Source organism: Centruroides vittatus, unplaced genomic scaffold (genome assembly GCF_030686945.1).
Source record: "Centruroides vittatus isolate TY-2023 unplaced genomic scaffold, ASM3068694v2 contig_963, whole genome shotgun sequence".
NCBI classification, from domain to species: Eukaryota; Metazoa; Arthropoda; class Arachnida; order Scorpiones; family Buthidae; genus Centruroides; species Centruroides vittatus.
The window spans coordinates 347891-368174 of NW_027122639.1; the positions used below are offsets into that span (position 1 = coordinate 347891).

A 20284-nucleotide genomic window follows, 5' to 3' on the forward strand; every position below is an offset into this window, starting at 1 on the left:
GTGCAGTTTTGCTGTCACTTATTATGTTGATCCTTTTCCCAGTGAACTGCCGGATATTATTGTGGATATATTGGAGAGACTTCCAAATTGCTAAAGACTCTGCTTGATTCACAGAGCAATTCTCGTACAGTTTGTAAGCAGCATTCCAAAAAAGTTTCCCTTGGGGATCCACCAGGTGAGCAGCTGCACCGACAGCACCTGGGGCCTTGGAGCCATCCGTGTAGATACTGAGTCCCTTCAAGGGCAGTGGTGGATATTGGACAAAGTCGTAGGTAATGGTGTTTGCCGGGTGGACGGAAGTTTGGTCCTTTTTGATGTCAAGGCCACAGTTTGCTATTTCGTCGATCAGGGGGTGTATTGTGTCCAGAAGATTGTGATGTTTGATCATCTTGTGGATGGTATCAGGGTTAACGTTGGATGAGAGCTTGCCCATTAAGGGGTTCATTATATATTTTTGGATAATCACAAGGTTGACTGGGGTTAAACCTGCGATCACTAGGAGAGCGTCAGTGGGAGTGGTGTTGTAGGACTTAGTGATCGCGATTGCCGCTTTCCGCTGAGCCGAGAGCAATTTCTTTCGGTTGTGGACTTTATTTACGGCGTACCCCCATACCTCACAGCAGTAGGTGAGGATGGGTTTGTACCTTTATAAATGCTAATGTCCTCAAAAAGTTTCTGCTGGATTTGGCTGTATGACAATGGAAGTTTCGAAAGGGTTCAGTTGTTCAGATTACCAACTGCTGTTCAGTGGTCACAACATGTTAGAACAAAGAATATTCAAACATTATTGATTCTGGAATTATTGTAAAATGTCACACGCACAGTAGTAACTGGAAGTGTGTGCCATTTTTTTACCCCCACTAACTTGTTCAAAAATAACTGAAGACTCTGTATTTCAAAAAAATACTTTGAGAGATGAATGACTGGAAGTAATGGATAGAATTAATAGTATATTCAATGGTTCCATAATTGATGTAGAATCATTAAAAAAAGATAGTCTGTGGCATTTCCAAATGAAATGTAAAGTGACTTTAAAAAAAAGATCAAAAGTATTATCTCTATCTCAAAATACTGTTTCCCAATGCAGTGAACATTTTCTAATACAATTGCAAAAAATATAATTCATTCAACACAACCTTAATTACTCCAGTTAATCACATTCATAAATCTTCAAATGTTTTCGACCCATTCTGGGTCTTCCTCAGGATATTGTTGTAATAAATACACCAAAGTGTGAAATGGAACATTCAAATCGAATCCAGTCCGATTCAAATTACGAGAAAACGATTGAGCTTGATAATGGAACGATTCTCTCGTGCTATGATGACGGTTTAGCACAAGAAGATTTTGCTGCAATTTGCTGCATAACCGTTAACTCAGTCTCTTAAGACGCAATTGTTTGGTGTTCATTTGGATTGCAAAAAATAGTGCAAGTAGCACCCAGTTGTCTGTTTATAGCAAAATAGAGGTTATAGATGAAAAATTGGTTGAATGACAAGTATCTGTTCATCTCTGGAAGACAAGAGAATCTGAGAGAAGTCATCCAGAATTGCAATTATGAAGAAGTGATGATCTCAAGATGTAAACAAATGTTTAGTCACTCGGCAACCAGCTTGTGACACAGCTATGCTCTTTCATATTTGAGAGAGAATGACCAGAATACAGCCCATTTTACTCAGATTCCATTTTGGACAAGTTTTACTGTATTTACAAAAATATTTGTATTTAAAATGCTTGTTTGAATATACAATAGATGCTAGGGTTTCTCAAACGGGATCCCGGTTGTGTTTTTATCCCGGGAAATCCCGCAAATTTCTTAAAAATCACTTTTTTCTTATTTTTTGTTAAGGTTGAGGAAATTTTGCAAATAGAAAGTATAATTAACTCATAAACTGTCAGAATAAATTTGTATTTATTAATTTTAAATGTACTTATTAGTTTTTTTAATTTTTCCTCGTTATGGCACGTCACAAATGATCAATAATCAATATGTAGCTTATTTGTCACAGGACTCTCAAAATTCTTTACCAGTAATATCTGGAATAATTGTGCTTATGCTGTCTTAATTTTTAACTATGTCCGGTAGCTTCAATAACTGCGTAACGCCAAGTTGTGCAAATTGGGCAACGATACAAATGAATACAAAGTCTGCAAGTATGAAGTTTTTCTTCATAACCTGATTATTAAAGACAAACAAACTGCCAAATTATTGGGCTATGATATTTCTATTAAAGCAGCCGAGGTAGACAAATCAAGAATACTAGAGAACAAAAGAAGTACTACAATCTCAAAAATGAACTAGAAATCTTCCAGGCTACAGGTGAAAAACCACAACATCTGTCTTCTCTTAAATGTATTAAACATGATTCCAATCACCTCAATTGAATCGGAAAACACCATCTTTGCTTTTTAAAATCTTATAATACAAAATATTGTAAATTTTTATATTTTATTTAAAAAAACAAAAATTACCTTCTAAGTTAGAAGCTTGATCTGTTCTTTTTTTTAATTTTCAACTCAATTAATTCACAGGCATTTTTGTTGTTGTATGCAGTTTCCAGCAAACTTTAATAAATTTTTTCTGTTTGTGAAAATTTCTACGTAATTCAAAGGTAATTTTTAATATATATCTTACATAGCATTATTAATATGATTTTGGAGGTTACAGAATGTATTAAATTACTTTAAAAAACGAAAAATAATTATATTTGATTTCATGATATTTTGTATATCTTAAAAATAATTAATTTTGTCCCGGGATCCTGGGAAACAGTTCACTTTTATCCCGGAATCCCGGGACAAGCAAAAGACCGGGAAATGAGAAACCCTAATAGATGCATGTTTCAACTCAAAGTATTTGAACAAAATTATCAAATTGTTTGAAAGTTTTATTCCCTTTTACTATTTTTTTAATTTTTTTTAGTATTTGACTTCATGACAAATTATTTCAATTGTAAAATATTACCTATGTTTTGATCTTTTTTAAATGAATGTTTTCATAATTAATCAATAGGAAATTAACTGTACATCATTGATTAAATCTTATCTCAGTACTTTAAAGGAGAGAGAATTTATCATAAAATTCTAAAGCTGTTTTAGCAATTTAATGGCATATTTAGACACACTTCACAATATTAGATTATAGAAGCTAATTTAGGCTAATCAAGAAAAAATTTTAATGTATTTAAGCATCTAATGTGTATTGAAATAGTACAGTAGTAAGATCTCAGATGAAACATGTAGTTAGTTACATTCCCCTTTATTCAAGCTCAATCACCAGAAATTGACATCTGGTGATTGAGATGATAACTCTAATGTTGGATGTTAGAGTTATCACCTCAGTTTTAAGTTTCCCTCAAAATTTGTAAAGAATGTTTCTTGGTAAAATGATGTTCTTTTTTGCTAGGAAATATCCTGATAAACATAACATAGATAGTACAGGAGTTCAGTAACAATTGGTACTTTCCTCAGAACTAAACTCTTCAAAGCTATGATTATTTCAGATTATCTAGTTTTAATTTTTAAAATAATTTCTTTTTATTATTAATACCAATACTATTCTCTCAAACAATTCGTTATGGGGTTATACTAGTATCAGTAACATAATGTTTACTCTAAATGATGACTACGCTAACCAACTGGAGGCTTTCTTTGCATAGGCTATAAGATAAATAGCACTTTTGAAAAAAATTGTCCAGTATCAAACATTCACTATTTATTATTAAAATAATCCTAAAATTTTCCTTGTAATTCAGTAGTACAAATTAAGTTGATGGAAAGAAATTCCCTTTAAATAATATAGAACATAGACTTTTTCCTCCAGGTAACTATTTTTCATTTTGCTAAACTAAAATATATTTATAATAAAGATTGTTTTAAAATAAAACAAATATTTTTTTTCAAAAAAATAAATTCTTTTAATGCAAAAATTTAATTAACAATCCAGAACATTGATTATAATTAGTATTTTCTGTCGATGTTAAGGTTTATCTCCGATTCCTCCAGCAAGTTCATACACTTTTTCAGCCACTTCTCTTGCTAACATATCTGCATTCTCCTGAAAATTAAAACTAGTTACTATAAAATATTTAATTTAAGAATATTTACTTCTATATTATGAAATATAATGTGTGTGTATTCTCTTTGCACTTTAACCTATCTGGACCAAATTTTTCATAATTACTCTCTAAGACCTTATGGAAAATATAGGCTACTAGTCTGGGTATGGAGTTGCATTAATCAATGAAGGTGCCACAAAGTCCAAGAATCATATTCTTAATGACAATTTCAGAGTGTAAGATTGTCTTCTGGATTTTGAAGTTCTGCTAAATTAAACTATTCATTTGAGTTGGCCTCAAAAACCAAACTTTTAAAAACACCAACACATTAAAATGATGACATCTGAGAATATTTTATAGTTTACTAGCAAATATGCCTGGGAAGAAATAATGTGGTTTAAAGTTACAATTGTGTAATTAAAGGATATTTTTCTCTATTTTTTAATTATTGTGGGATATTCAGGATTGCTAAGAAGTGATTGAATATCATAAAAGAATGTCTATGTAAAGCATGCATGTAATGTTAAGTGTGAAAATAATTACTCTAAAATGTTTTAATCCAAAGTAAAACAATAAATTGTTTAATAAAAAGTTAACTGTTATTCATCATACAGTTATGTTTAACAATGTTTTCTTAAAATTAATTAATATCTGCAATAGAATTAACTTTTATCACAAACCTGTGTTGTTGCTTCAGCATAAACTCTAACCAAGTCTTCTGTTCCTGATGGTCTGAAATGAAAGTGTAAACAGTGTTTTAATTTTAAGATGGAAAAATGCATTTTATGATTATAAAATACATTTTACATAATGTACTTTATGATCATGTAGTCAGATAGAGTTCTGTTAATTAAAATAATAAATGAAAAAAGATTCACAGTTTTATCACCAGATTTTATTTTAAATTAAAATTATCAATAGTACAAAACAAACTAAAAAGTTAACTGTGTGTTCCAATAAGTAGTAAATTGTGATTAACTGTCTGTTCTAATCTAAAAAGTTAAAAGTGGCAAAAATGCTTATTCTAATTTAAAGCTTCTTCAATCTGTATTGTTGATAAAATTGCAAATCTTTTAATTTGGACTTTTCACAAAAAAGGATGCCTATATATTTCTAGTTAAAATTATTTTGCACATGATGATTAAAAAATAACTAGCAGTTTTACTATTCTAAAAGAGTCATATTTCCAATTTTATATTTTTAAATTACGTTATACAGTATAAATAAATGGTCATCAGCTAGGTTAAATGAGTTTGCACATTTTCTACACTGGTTTCCATAAATTCAGGAATAAATAGGAAATTGCAATAATTTAGCTAAACACAGCTCAATATTCACTAAACTGGGATATGTTTAGGCAAATGAGTTGTACTTGCATATGTATATGCAAATGCACAAGAGCATTTAACAATGAAAGAAAAAATATTAAGTTAGGCTATTTTCTTAAAATGATAATAATTTACCAGTGGTATTACATTACAGAGCTTTAGGCAGACTCAAAGCAGGTGGCTATTACATTGCAAGATGACAATGTAAGTCATTCTGTGGTCCACAGAATGTGAAAACCAATTCCAAACCATATGGTCTGCTTCTTGAATATATAATCAAGGTAGGTCAAGGACAACTACCTGCTTGAAAGACTGCTGTTTGGGACTATTTGCACAACAGAATGGAACTATATGAAGGGTAAGTACCGGTACCACAGTACTTGATAATTATGCATGCCCCTAACAGCTCACCACAGGAGGGGAACATTGGAATTGGGAATGTATGCAGGTGAACTGGAGTCCAAATCAGTGGAGATGTGTACTTTTTATGAATGAGTTGGTGGTTTTTGATGATGCTTTACAGAGTGATTCTCAATAACAAGTTTTCATCTGGAAATACCCAATATCATCTCTCTCATATTCACAAAAGGAGCTTGTTTGGGACACCATCAACTGGGCAACAGCAAGTGGGCACTGGACATCTGGGCAATAAAATAAGAGATCAATAATAGACAAAATACAAATTACTTTGTATTTTGCTTGCAGTATTAATGCTTGTAATTAATGCTTGCAGTATGCCTCACACAGATTGCATGGTGCAACAATACTTTGAAGAGGAGACTATAGTCCATATCACAAGGCCAAATACTCTCCCAGACATACTTAATGGGATTCTCTTGGAAAGTGTGCAGCTGCCCTCCATACTGCAAGGATTTCAAATATTGGATGTTACTGCCTATGGATTTCATCATCAGCACAGAACATCACTGTTTGGGGTAACCACATATAAATTGAAAAAATCATCTCAATAAGGTAATTTATTTTATTTGTACACTAAAAACAAAATACAAATGCTTTTGTAATTTTCACTAACATATGGTATGGTAAAGAGTACTACCTCATTGGATGCATATTTTTTTTTTTAATTTGTTCCCTAATTTATGGAAACCAGTGTATATTTCAATTAGCAACTTTCCAAATACATGACCAAAAATTTACTATCAATTGTTTAAGAATGTTAAAATAATCAAATTAAATTGTATGTATTGTATTTGCCATTTGATTTTTAGTTTCCTTGCTGTTTTTTCTAACTTTCAGGGTAAATTATAAAGACAACTTTAGTGAGATAAAAAATGAACTGCCTGATTGTCAGCTGTAAATTTAAAAATATATGTGAATGTGAAATTTTAATTACCTAACAAAAGATCGTCCATTTTCATATTTCTTAACAAGTTCATCAATAGATGTCTGAAGGCCATTTGGAGTGACACACTTTCTTTCTGCATCAGTAGTTGTAATGATTGTTCTATCTACAACCTGTTACATATTAGAATTTCATAAATAATTCCTTTCAAACTGAATTAATTAAGCACAAAAAAAAACATACTTGAACTTTTAATTGTTTGTTGGGTAAATCTGCATATAAATTGTTCCAAGTAGCAATGTCCCAATCAAAAGTATAAAGTATTGTTTCCACCAAAAGCATATCAGAAATTGCATCACCAGCAGTCTAGAAGAAAACAATGACATAAAACTTTCATTAAAGACTGTATAAAACAAAGGAATAGATTTTTTTTTTAATAATTCAAAAACTAAATTATGTTTACAGTAGTAAAACAGAGTACAGTTTAATTTTGTAATTTTAATTTTATTCATATTTCCAACTCTATTCAAAATTAAAATTGTCATTTTTCCTGTAATGTGATACATTTGCTTTCTTAAAAATTGCAGTGTTATGGAATTTTGCACAATAAAAATAGCAGGGTTTACAGAAAAAAAATCTAGTTTGTTCTATCAATAATTCTTACTATTTCAAGTTTCTCAATACACTCTCTTTTTGTTGTTTGGATTCTCATAACCAGGACATTTACTGATTTTTGGGATGCTACATTAAATATACTTATTGCGAACATAACTAAATGTGTGTAGACAAGTATATGAGCCATTGCAATGAAAGTAGTTTAGTTACAATTCTAAAAAAATAGTGTCAATGTCATCATTAAGTCCATTTTTTAATGTGATCTTTTTATTTTTAAACAATTTGCAGTCATGATATTCAAAATTTCCATGATTTTGTAAATAGATTGTGTATGAAATTGTAAAAAAAAAAATTTCTTTAAAGTGATTTAAGTCCATTTTTGAAAACTTTTTAATTGATACATAGTACGTTATATAGTAAAATAATTATAGGTGCCAGATTTACTTTACAATTACATTAATTCATTATTACCATGCTTTTGCGAATAGACCAACATGCCAAAAAATCTGCAAAAATATGGTATGAAAATCATCTGAGATAGAAAAACAAAAAAAAATTAAAAATACTGATGGAGACCCTGTAAATTAGTTAAAGCTATGTTGGATGTGAACCTATAAAATGTTTTATAAAACGTCAATGGAAGAGGATATGGAATTTAAAACTCTGAATTTATTAATATATTGGGAAAGATCAAGAAACTTTTATATAATGTGTTAATTCAATTATTAAACTTTTAACTAATAACAAATTTTTTGTAAAAATCATTTAAAAATTTTATTGTAAAAATAATAATTAAAAGAATCACAAAAACAATGATATTGAGTTCATCTAATGAAATTGTACACACAACATGTAATTAAAAATAACAGTATGGTAATAACACAAAGTGGACTGATGCCTTTCAAAAATCAAAAACTTAAGTCCATTTATGGCAAACAAAAGTATTTATTTTTCAAACAATGTTTTATAAGAATTATTCACATGCACACATAGGAACACAGGAAAAATTGATTATGTAATAAATTTTAAACGTATTTAAAATCAGAAAAACACAATACCAACATAAAAGTTACTATTTTTTAATCAATATAAATTCAAGCCTTTAAATATCTCAATTTAAAAATAAATGGACTTAAACCACTTTCATTTGCAACAGTCCATATAAGATGAAGTGTGTGGATTTTGTGTTCACTGGGTGTTAATTGGTAGTACAATGTATGATCATTTGGTGATTTTATACTCATATTTATCTACTATAAGTGAATAAATTCACATGTATGATGTGTTTTCCTAACAGAGAATGGTTCTAATGATTTCATTAGCAATTTAAAGAAAATGTTTTTGATATACTATCAGTATATTTACTTATAACTGTTTTAACCATGTAAATTAGTCATGAGCAAACTGTGGCCCTGGACTTTGGCAACACTATTTTATTTTCCTGTTTTCTGTCTCATGCCATTATGAAATACTAATTAAGGTTATATTCATGATGAATAACATTAAAACTAAAAACTTAACTACAAAAAAGATGAGGACAAACTATATTTTACTAGTTTTCACATCATTAGCATATATTATTTTAGTTCTTAGTGTTTTGGCAATTATGGAGTATGTTGGTCCTCAGAACACTTAAACCTACAACTCCACAAGAAAACATGGAAGCCTACAAAGATTGCTGCAGCTGTCATCCAGAAAAGGTTACTCATCATTGATTTAAATATTCTAAATTTCAGAGGAATTCATTCAAAGTACAATTAATCATAAAAAAAATAAAAATTTCAAATAAAATTAGAACATTTCTTTGAATTTCTTAAATAAAAATAAAAATCCTCTATAATTTACAATATATCTATTTTTACAAATAAATAGATATCAACTGTCCTTCAGGACTTTTCTATCCCCAAAATTAACAAATATCCATAAAAATAAAGACAAGTACACAAAATTAAAAACTGTATAGCATTTTCACGTTTCAATTTAAAAAAGAAAAATTAAGAAACAAAAAATCATCAAAAATATTTAAATTTTGAAAAATACAATTAAAAAAAAGGCATTTGAGTTACACAAAAAAAATGGAGTGAACAATAAATGAACGTCATAGGTTTTTCGAAGGGACATGTAAAAATAGCTGGTCATAATAAATAAAGCCATTAAAAAATTTAAAGTAAGTGATCAAAATATTTGATATGCTCAAAAAATGAAGGGAAACCTAATCTAATCCTTGCAAAGCTAGGATTCTGAGTATACAGTAAGTTTTATTTATATAATTAATTAAAAGATATTTTATCAAGAGCTCTAGCAATTTTTTTCCAAAAGGGACAGTGCATCTGTAGACCGAACGGGTAATTCATAATCAATGCAAGACTGAAAATTTGTCAATGCATTTTTAGATGAGATAGGTTTACAAAAACACCATAATATTCCACATTTAATAGCCAGAGATTTAACTATTTTATCAATGCGATTTTTAAAAGTAAGTTTAGTATCAAAGATTATTCCTAGATCATTGAACAATGTAACATAATTAATAGGAGAGGAGTCAATGAAAAAGGTAGGTAAAGGAGGATTGCAAATTAAAGCAAAACATAATCTCAGGAATAATATACAAAAAACTAAGGTTAACAGATTCAAATAGATTTTTTTAGCAAGCAAATATCAGACTGTAGGATTTTCAGATTGGAACATCTCCCATTTTAATAATTAAAGAGAATAAAAGTCTCTTACCTGATTAATCATATCAATAGTGAGAAGTAGTTTCTTAGCTGCAGACTGTTTGTTACTATCACAACTGAAATAAATAAAATTTTAATTGATGTATTAATTTTCATTTAAAATATTTAAATAATGAATATTGCTATTATGTTATACTTAAGTCCAAAAACTAAGCATAATCATCCAAACCATATAAAGAGTATAAAATAAACAGCCAAACATTTATAAAAATATTTATAGATAAAAGCATCCAGGTTGTCAAATATTCCATTAAAAAGCACAACTATATGCAAGATATACAGGATATCCATAAATACAGCAAAAGCATGGCTTTGTTTCTGTTGCAGCTTAACCATCAAGGACAGTTTTTTAGTTTTACTGTATGATACTGACAATGAGAATGCCACAAAAGATGTTAAGTAAACGATTTCATGAAAGGAAGAACTATTGGAAGACTCTGAATGGCCAGTCAAGACAGATGTGTTCAGGACTCTGAATGTGCCAAAGAGCATCATATCCAGGCTTTGGGTTGGATTTCAAAGAATAGGAGACGTTGGACATCATTCAGAAAGTATCCAAGAATTAATAAGACCAGTATTTGATATTAATATTGCACTGTAACAATTGCGTATCTGGAAGACAACTCTGTTGTGAGCTATAGACATTCTAGTGGTAGACAGTTCACTATAGAGCTGTTTATGGACCCTGGTGTTAGAATTTTACAACAAACTGTCTACAGGAGATTTAAAGCAAATGGTCTTTTTTTCAGATGGCCAGAATGTTGCATTTCATTAAACCATGTGTACAGAAGAGTCCATTTATGATTGTGTCAAGAACATTGACATTAGATTTTGAATGAATGGGGCAATGTTCTGTTCACTGACAAGTCCAGATATAGTCTACAGCAGGGGTGTCCAACCTACAGCCCACGGGCTGCATGCAGTCCAAGACAAGTTTCAGTGCGGCCCAATAAACATGTAAACAAAACCTACAAATTGTTTTACTTTTTTTTAAATTTATTTATTTCAACAGTATAAACACAAAAAAGAAGTTTCACAAAGCTGTAAACCCTTTATACATATTTTATTTTTGAGTGGAAAGGAAATATTTTCAAATATTTGGAAATGCATGAAGAAGGAATCTATACTAATATATAAAGAGGTAACTTTGGTTGTAACAGGTAATCTCTGAAACTACTCATCCGATTTCAAAAATTCTTTCACCAATATTTAGAATGGACCTTCAGGGTGGACATAGGCTATATATTATTCCGTTAAACATTCATATAAGTTAAAAGATATCATCTAGGATTAAGGCTTTTATGTCCAACAGATGGCGCTAACTCCGATGACCTAAGTTTGCTTTTCTGTGAGGCATTATGCTTTTCTGTGAAGATGGACTAAAGCAGATCATTTTCTATCTATCTATTAACAGAAAAATGTAACATTCGTTTGTTCCTACCGATTCCTTTGAAATTTTGACACAACGTTGCATTCAAATACGCACGTGACTTTATATAATATATGTGTCGAAATTCCCCACCCACCGGGGGAGATGGACGGGATTAAGGCTTACCGTAAAGAACTCGGCTTCTATTATGCTATTTTAGATGCGGTTTTTTGCGTTTTGATAGGGTACGTCAACAGAATATACACTAAAAAGGTATTTTCCGATATTCCCCTGCGGGGAGAGGGACAGGAATAAGACTTAGTATAAATAGAAGCAGAGTTCTTTATAGTATTTTAGATGCGGTTTTTTGCGGTTTTGATTGCGTTTTAACAGGGTTCGTCAAGAGAATGTACACTAAGAAGGGATTTTTTAAAATTCTCCCCACGGGGGAAGTTTTATACATTTATAATAAATACATTTTGAGCCACAACAACGCGTGGCCGGGTCTGCTAGTACTAAATAAAGCTGTAGTTGGGACTCAAAGGATTATAGACTCAAATTCGGGGAAAGGAGAGAAGGGCCAAAAGATAAAATACGGCGAGAAAGGTTAAATAGACCTGTTGTGCAAATATTGACCCTTAATTTTCCAACCTTCCTCACTTCTTTATCTTTTGTCCTTTCTCTCCTTTCCCCGCATTTAGGTCTATAATCCTTTGAGTCCCAACATCAGCTTTATTTAGAATTGTTTCCAGCATTGTAAGATTTGGCTAACCTTTTTAGTTAGGCATAAAAAAAATATCATTTGCACATTGGCTACTTTTTGGGCTACATATTATTTATAAATATATTAGTTAAATAAAAATGCATTTTAAAATGCTGTTTCATTGTTTTTTATTAATTAGAGACCCAAATAAAACAAATATTTGTATTTTTCAAATAAATTTTTGTTTTTCTCCTTTATAATAAATGTCTATTTCTAATGTGAGATCCCAGGGAGGTAAGAGGAAGTCATTTCTCCCCTTTCCGGCAACAGGTTGTTGACCTTTCACTTGTCAAGATAGCTAAGTTTACGATTGCAGTCCCGAGGGTCGGGACTCCAAAATATTTGTAAATATGAATGTAATAAAATCTTCATATTTTTAATATGAATACAGTAACAATACATAGTATATAGTTTATATTCACTTAAAAAGTTTTGTAAGAAATCTCAACACTGCAGAATCTATTGATGTCAAAAGGAAAGTCATGTACTGATATAATGAAATGGGAAAACAGTGCAAAAATAAAAGATACACAGCCTCACAGAGAAAATGCTACACTATGAATTCCTTGCAACATTATGCAAATTTGGGTATGTTCAGAAAAACAAGTTATGCAAACTAATAAGGTTTCAGGTCAATCACATAATAGGAGCTTGATAAAAAGGCAAAATCAGTCTGTGAAGCTAACCTTGAAGAGGCTGGCAAGCTCATAGAAACTGATTTGTGTCATCATTTTTTGTGTCTGTATAAAGATTATTGAGTGAAGATGCCTCTAAAGCTTTGTCAACAGCCATTGCTTAAAACAGATGAATTTACTGAAGCTTTTATCCTAAGGCTATGTACAACCAGTTGATCATCACATCTTTATTGCAGTGGAAACTCAATGGAATGCCACAACTGTGCAATAAATTTGGAAACAGTGGTCAGCAGAACAAAGTGTATCATCATAATGAAATTGGTCTGTACTGTCATAACACACAGATCAACACATATGTCATCACAAAATAGCAGCTGCAATCCACAAGTGGTGACATTCTGTAGAGTCTATGGACAGATCTGGATGGTCCAATATCAACATTTACAGTTTCTCATAGATTGGCTGAGGCAGGTTTGTGATCAAGCCATCCATTGCAAAGACTTCTCATACCACACTATCATCATGACAGTTTGCAATGGTATTAACCCCAGAATACCTGGAACTTTTCAAAAGCTACCTTGTATATTTTATCATAATATAAAAGAAAATTATAAAAAATTGTAGCCAAACCTGTTTTTGGTAACTTCATTTATTTCATTGATAACTGCTTCGTTAAATAAGACCTTTTTTTTCAGTTTTTCCATTAAAAAAAAAAAAAAAAATTATTTTATTTAAATTTAAATAGTATATATATACTAAATAAGTAATTTATAAAAGTCAAAATAAGTAAATTTGACATATATACAGAACAACAAAATAAAAATCAAATCATATTAAAAATAATTTTTATTTTTTCTTAAATTTAAGTATGTAATTGTATACAACAAATATTAAGTATCATAAATAAATATATATTTTAAACTGTATTCCTTTAGATAAAATATATAAGAATGGTAATCAATGATTTAACATTATGGAATAATGTCACACTTTGATAGAAAACATTAATTATAATTATCAAATTAATTCATATTTTTATATTTTATTTTTTTAAGGTCTAATCCAAATGTATATTCAATATTTATAGTCAATATATAATCAACATCTTTAAAAAATGTTTGTTTAGTGATCAACATAACAATTTATGTTAATTTCTAAATATGACCTATATAAATAAACATCAGTGTGCTACTATTCATTTTACATACATTTACATACATTTACATATTAAAATTTAATGTTTTAAATTTTGCAAATTTTAAGAAAGTTTACTTAATAAACTAATACACATTGAAAACTGATAATCTAAATTAAGGTTTATCTTGTTTGATAGAAATTAGTTTTTCTAACACTTATCTGATAATCTTTAATTTTGTTTAACTTTTCATACAAACTAGGACCATTTACTCAATCTTCCTTACACACCGGTGATTCAATCAAAAAACGTTTGCGACCCGAATACTAACCACTCCGGTTATCTGGCTTTACGTAAGTGTATTTTTTGATTGCTAGGACCATTTATTTAATCATATACAATCTTTAGTTTTAATTAATTAAATTTTGTATTACAGATGACATCTATTTTAAATGTATGATCTGATTAACTGAAAACTTAAAGTTTGGAAATGAAAATTATTAAATGTATTCTCCTTTTTATATTTCTAGCTTATTTCATCTAATAATAGTTAACTGAGTATCAGATAATTGTTTATATAACTCCAGGTATCTTACTCTTTATTTCATGTATAATAATTTCAGTTAAATTTATAAATAATTCAACCAAATTTGATCAATAAATGGCAAAATCTTAATAAAACATTTAAGAATTAAAGAATTAAAAAGAATTAAAATATGCTTACAGTTCCATGACCATTTGCTTCAAAGTAAATACCAATGTCTTCTTTTTGAGCTCTGTGATGAAGATGCTTAACTCCTGTGGGAACACAAGCAACTGGAATTTTCTGGAAAGTTTAATTTTTGTTTGTCAAATAAATTGTTCAGGTTATTATAAAACTTAATCTAATCAATTAGAGGCGGGTAGTTATGGGTCAGAACCGTTCCAAACTCGGAACCACCAAGAACAGTTCCACACTAAGTGTCAAGAAAGTTCTAGTCAGAACTACAAATATGTTCCTTGTTTTGTACTTTTATGATTATAACTTTTCAGGAAAAAATGAACTCTTTATCTGGTTTTTTATTGAAACTAAATGTTCCACAAGTTTTTCAAAATAATCAAATTAAGGAGTATTTTAAATCAAAGATATTTTAAAAAATTATATTTTCATTAGAGTTTGTAATTATTTGTTTTATTAGTAACTAACAGATATATATGGCATTGCTTGGCTAAAAAATAAGAAGGCTAAACATTAAAATGAAAACCATATTACAAAGTGTCAAGGAGATCAAATCAAGAGAAGAGTGGAGTGTACAGATTTCATGATAGTCTATATTCTCCTTGAAGTCCCAGAGAATAAGTATGAGAAATTTGGTACAGATTGGACAAAGAGTTTAGGAGTTAATAAGGGTGGAATGAAATCAAGGGTAAGATGTCCAGGTTTCATAGTAGTCTATATTTTCCTCAAGAGTTACACAAGAATAAATTGGAGAAGATTGATCAAAAAGTTAGAACAGAGAGAAATAAACATTCTATTACATATATAAAACTGACGTAGGACTGTTTAGTCCAATAAAACCATCCAGTTCCGATGGAATGGTTCCTCACTTGGATCAGTTCCAACAGTTCCAGTTTCAGAAGCAGAAATGAATTTCCCACCTCTATTATCAATACAGTTGCTTTATTTATAAAAGCAATTTTTATTATTTACCAATGTGTTGGAAATGTAATTTGTTGAATTTCCATTAGCATAAGCTGTTTGAACAATACAGAGTTTAACATTTGTTAATCCAGTAGCATTCAGAAGATGTTTCAAATAAGTTGCAACCTATAATAATTTACAAATAAATAATTATTTTATAAGCAAACAACATTTATGTAATTTTTATATACATTTGATAAAAATTTCCAAGATAGATAAGTTTAAACTTACAAAATTTAAGAAAATTAAAATAGACAATACATAAAAGTGTCTTCTGACATTGTCCTTACACTTGTTAAAGACAAAGTTTAAACTTATTTGTCCTATCAATTTTTATCAAATGTCTTTGTGTCCTTTTTTTAACTGAATTTAAAATTTATTTTGTATACTAGTACTTTCTATATATTAACAGGTTAATATATAGAAAGTACTAGTATACAAAATAAATTTATCAAATGTATTTATTATATTTTAATTGTGCTGTCACCAAAAAGAAGATTTTAAAAGTTTTGCACATTGAGGTGAACAAAGTAGCCTCTAGGAAATTGTAGGTCAAATAAAAGTTGACTCCATCTTAAAACTGTTAATTTCCTCATGTGCATGCAAAAGGACAGTGTTAGAAGACACTTTTATGTATTGTCTACTTTAAGAATTTTCTTAAATTTTATAAGTTTTATATACATGTTTTTCATTTAATAAATATAATCACATATTTCTCAAATATACTAATAAATATATAGTAATTTTAAAAAATTATATTTTGATTTGAAATATTATGGGTCGATATGATAAAATTAAATATGATAAAAAATTTGAGATATACAGAAGTCAAATATAAAATTCTACATTATTTTTGATATTTACTTTGGTAATCCTTTTGTTCTTGTAAAATTTTTTACATACAATTTGTATTTTTATTTCAACTTAAAATTTATTCTTAAAAGTAATTTGATATGATAAAATGATGCATTTGAATAAAACATTTTGCTATTGTAATATATATATGTAAAAACTTAAAGAAATATTATGGATCATTATATAATTTGCTGAAAAAAGAAAGAAATTTATTCTGCCAATAAAATACATAAAATTATTCATATTCTCATATAATAAATCATCTAAATTATAAATATATACATGATATATATATCATAAAATATAAATTATCTCTTTATGTGGAATACTCTGTAAATTATAGACCTGATTTGTAATGGCATAAGCTAACATCTGTGCAGGATAGTGAATAAACTTCATTTATCCCACCTGTTATAAATTTTAGAATTCTGGATAAGGATTTAAACTTAGATCTTACTTTGTAGCCATTTTGCTGACTATAAAACATTTGAAATTAATCTTTTATATGTTTTTAATATATAAAAACATATTGTTATTATTTTTTTTATATTATATACATTTATGTTCTTAAATATTATTTCAAAAATTATTTTATAATAAAATAAACATGATCACACCAAAGATACATTAGTATTGTATTATAATATAACCTAAAATAGATAAGTATATAGTAATATAGTTAAATCTGAATTAATATATGTCTGAAAAAGTGTTTGGATGAAATAATTAGCAATGTGTATACAAATGAAGTAACAGCTGCAAATTGAAATTTAAATCTTTTTCAAGATATCTACATTATTAATTTACCTAATTATTAAAATTACTGTGAAATAATGATATATTGATCTCTAATCATTAATAAATTTACTAATCAAATTATATTTAAACAAGCAGATAGGCCCTGCGTTGCTCAGGCAAAAGTAACGATAGCGAAGATTAAAATTATTACGTTATAGTCACAGAAGAAAAAGAGTAATTTCATCAACAAACTAAATATTTCTAAAGAAAGGTCGAATTTGAAAATCGAATGTTCTAATATTGTTCGATTTTCACGACGTGTTCTGATTATATCGTTTGATTTTCATCGAATGTTCTAAAGAAAAAAAGTCGAGAAAAACCGAATTAATCTGTTTAAATTTGAAAATCGAATATGTTCTAACATATTACTCTTTTTCTTTTTTTTCCTCCAGTGCCCGTAAATCTTGCACGTCGCTTTCTCTTGTTCTCCATTGTTACTTAACACTTCCATTGTTGATGGAAGTGTTAAGCCTTAATCCTGTCCCTCTCCCCGTGGGGAGGAATTTTGAAAAATACCTTCTTAGTGTGCATTTTTGTGATGTACCGTAACTATGTACCAAATTTCAACTTTCAACTCTTAACCGTTTAGGCACGTCTCGATAATGTATATAGAAGCTTTAATCCTGTCCCTCTACCCCTGTGGAGAAGAATTTTGAAAAATCCCTTCTTAGTGTGCATTCTCGTGACGTACCCTAACTGTGTACCAAATTTCAACTTTCAACTCCTAACCGTTTGGGCTCTGTGCTGATGATGATGATGATTATTATTATTATTATTATTATTATTATTATCATCATCATCACCAACTCGTCTCGATTATATATATAGATTTATTCCACAAATGTGGCAAATATTTGTTTATATTTGACTATTTCTAGATGCATACATTCATTTATTATGTAAAGAAAATGGATTATATAATAAAAACCAATTAAAGCTTGATTTTTTAATTTATATAGTTTTTTTTTTAACTTTTAAAACAGTAAATATGATATTTATTCATCTAAAATAACTTTTTCTTACAAATTCAAATTCAATTTAACATACCAACACTGCAATTTTATCTCCATCCAACAAATGAAATGTATTTTTGGAATCCAAATAATAATATACTATTCTATCTGCATCTCCATCATAAGAAAGTCCTTTATCTCCAACTTCTAATGAAAGACCTAATTATTGACAAAAATAATAATGTAACATTTTCATAAAGTATTTATATTCAAGAATACATAAATTTTTTAATAAGATATACAACAAAATTGAATATTGCCATGATATAATATTAACATTGAATTAAATGAAATGAAATAATAAATTTTAAAATATTTTTATCGTCATGACTTTTTGTGAAATATTTCTATTTAAACACAATTACATTTTATGAAGAGTAATTTGATAATAAAGCTATTGAGTGTTGTTGATTAATAATTATATCGATAATTATTTCAAAATTTTATCATTCGCAAAATAATGCCACAAGAAAGTTATTAAGAGAATTGTTACTATACAGAAAAACATTTCTAGTGCCAAAAATTTATACAAAATTTATTGATATATGATTTGCATACAATATTGCATACAAAGAAATAAATTCCCAAATTTAATTCATTAGAAATGTATTCAACGTATCTTCTCGAAGAGGATAAAATGCAAATTTTCTTCTATACAATGATCACTTAACTTTTCATAAACTACAAAAGATTTGTACATATCTTATTTTTTCTTATATTCTTCATACTATATATAAAGGAACAACACCGGAGTGAAAATAAATGAAAATCAACAACTTTAGTGCCTTTGACCGGTGTGTTTGCGTTTTACAGAGAAAGAAGAGAGAAGCACACCGGTCAAAGGCACTAAAGTTGTTGATTTTCATTTATTTTCACTCCGGTGTTGTTCCTTTATATATTTTGTCTAATTAGCGATGCCGGCTAGCAACTACCAACGTACGCTCATCACCCTAACTAGGGCCAGAGCCAGATTGGAATTCCTATCCCATTGTAAAAGAAATAATTTGCTTCCGATGTCGATATTCAAAATCAAGTTACCACCCGGAAACGAACCCTTACTTCAGAAAGTCCAGAGTATGTGCTTAAACAGAGCCATTAGAACAACCAGAAAACTCATCTTTTGTGCATTGGCACAATTAATACGTGTAGAAGACGCTCTATACGACCGCAGCAAGGATTCTTTAAAAAAAGAAAATGCCAGACTCATTGAAATACAGGCAAAGCTATCCACTTCCTACAAGAAGAAATACCTTAATAAATTACGGTGGATTAGAAAAATTCAATTACCACACCAGGCAACCACGCCATCGTTCCCCTTCATCACGTGGGACAACATCAAACCTCCTTCATACGTCACCAAAGTACTGCAATTAGGCCCCAAATATGCTCCGCATCCCATCATCGATAAAATCGACAACATCCCGGAAATCGAAGCTCTTCTAGCGGGTTCCCCGGCCGTTGAGAAAGAATTCTACAGGTGGAAAATTACCCATACTCTCAAAAACCATAAGACATCGAGGGAACAAACACAAATAAGAAACAAGGTCGAACGGACTCGTTCCTGGATGCGCAAAAATAATATCACCCTCATCAGAGCTGACAAAGGCAACTCCTTAGTCCTCTTGAAAAGGGACACCTACAACTCCATGTTACAGAATCACATACAAGCCACCCAAAGTAACACCGCCGACCCCAGTGCCATCAGTAACCTCCAAGCCAGGATGAAACGCTTCGCCACCTCGAAACTAGCGAAACGGATCGGCTTCCACAACATCGTTACACCTGCACCGGATACACCCAGAATGTTTGCCTTCGCGAAAACTCATAAACCCGGAAAAGAACTCAGACCGGTGGTGGACAAGGCCAGAGCACCCACGTTCCTATTAGAAAAAGCCACTCACAAGTTACTTATTCCTCACCTGCAAGGGTATCCGCACACCGTTACCAACCCGGCAGATCTTGCCAATACACTCAAACGGTTACCAACACCTCCGAA

The 20284-nt window shown here is 29.8% G+C and overlaps 1 protein-coding gene across 2 annotated transcripts in view; it reads right to left on the bottom strand.

Annotated features, from left to right (window-relative positions):
* Nucleotides 1–3892: 3892 nt before the first annotated feature.
* The window catches only part of nst (phosphoglucomutase 3-like protein nst), a 39005-nt gene continuing 22613 nt past the window's right edge, over nt 3893–20284 (bottom strand). For both annotated transcript variants that reach the window (XM_067282652.1, XM_067282651.1), the window contains 9 exons: nt 18323–18447; nt 15632–15748; nt 14666–14767; nt 13437–13489; nt 10032–10095; nt 6933–7055; nt 6741–6862; nt 4739–4790; nt 3893–4057 (listed from right to left, as the gene is read on the bottom strand). In XM_067282652.1, the coding sequence (XP_067138753.1) occupies nt 3980–4057; nt 4739–4790; nt 6741–6862; nt 6933–7055; nt 10032–10095; nt 13437–13489; nt 14666–14767; nt 15632–15748; nt 18323–18447 (836 nt within the window). In that variant the 3' untranslated portion in view covers nt 3893–3979. The remainder of the gene's footprint in view (nt 4058–4738; nt 4791–6740; nt 6863–6932; nt 7056–10031; nt 10096–13436; nt 13490–14665; nt 14768–15631; nt 15749–18322; nt 18448–20284) is intronic.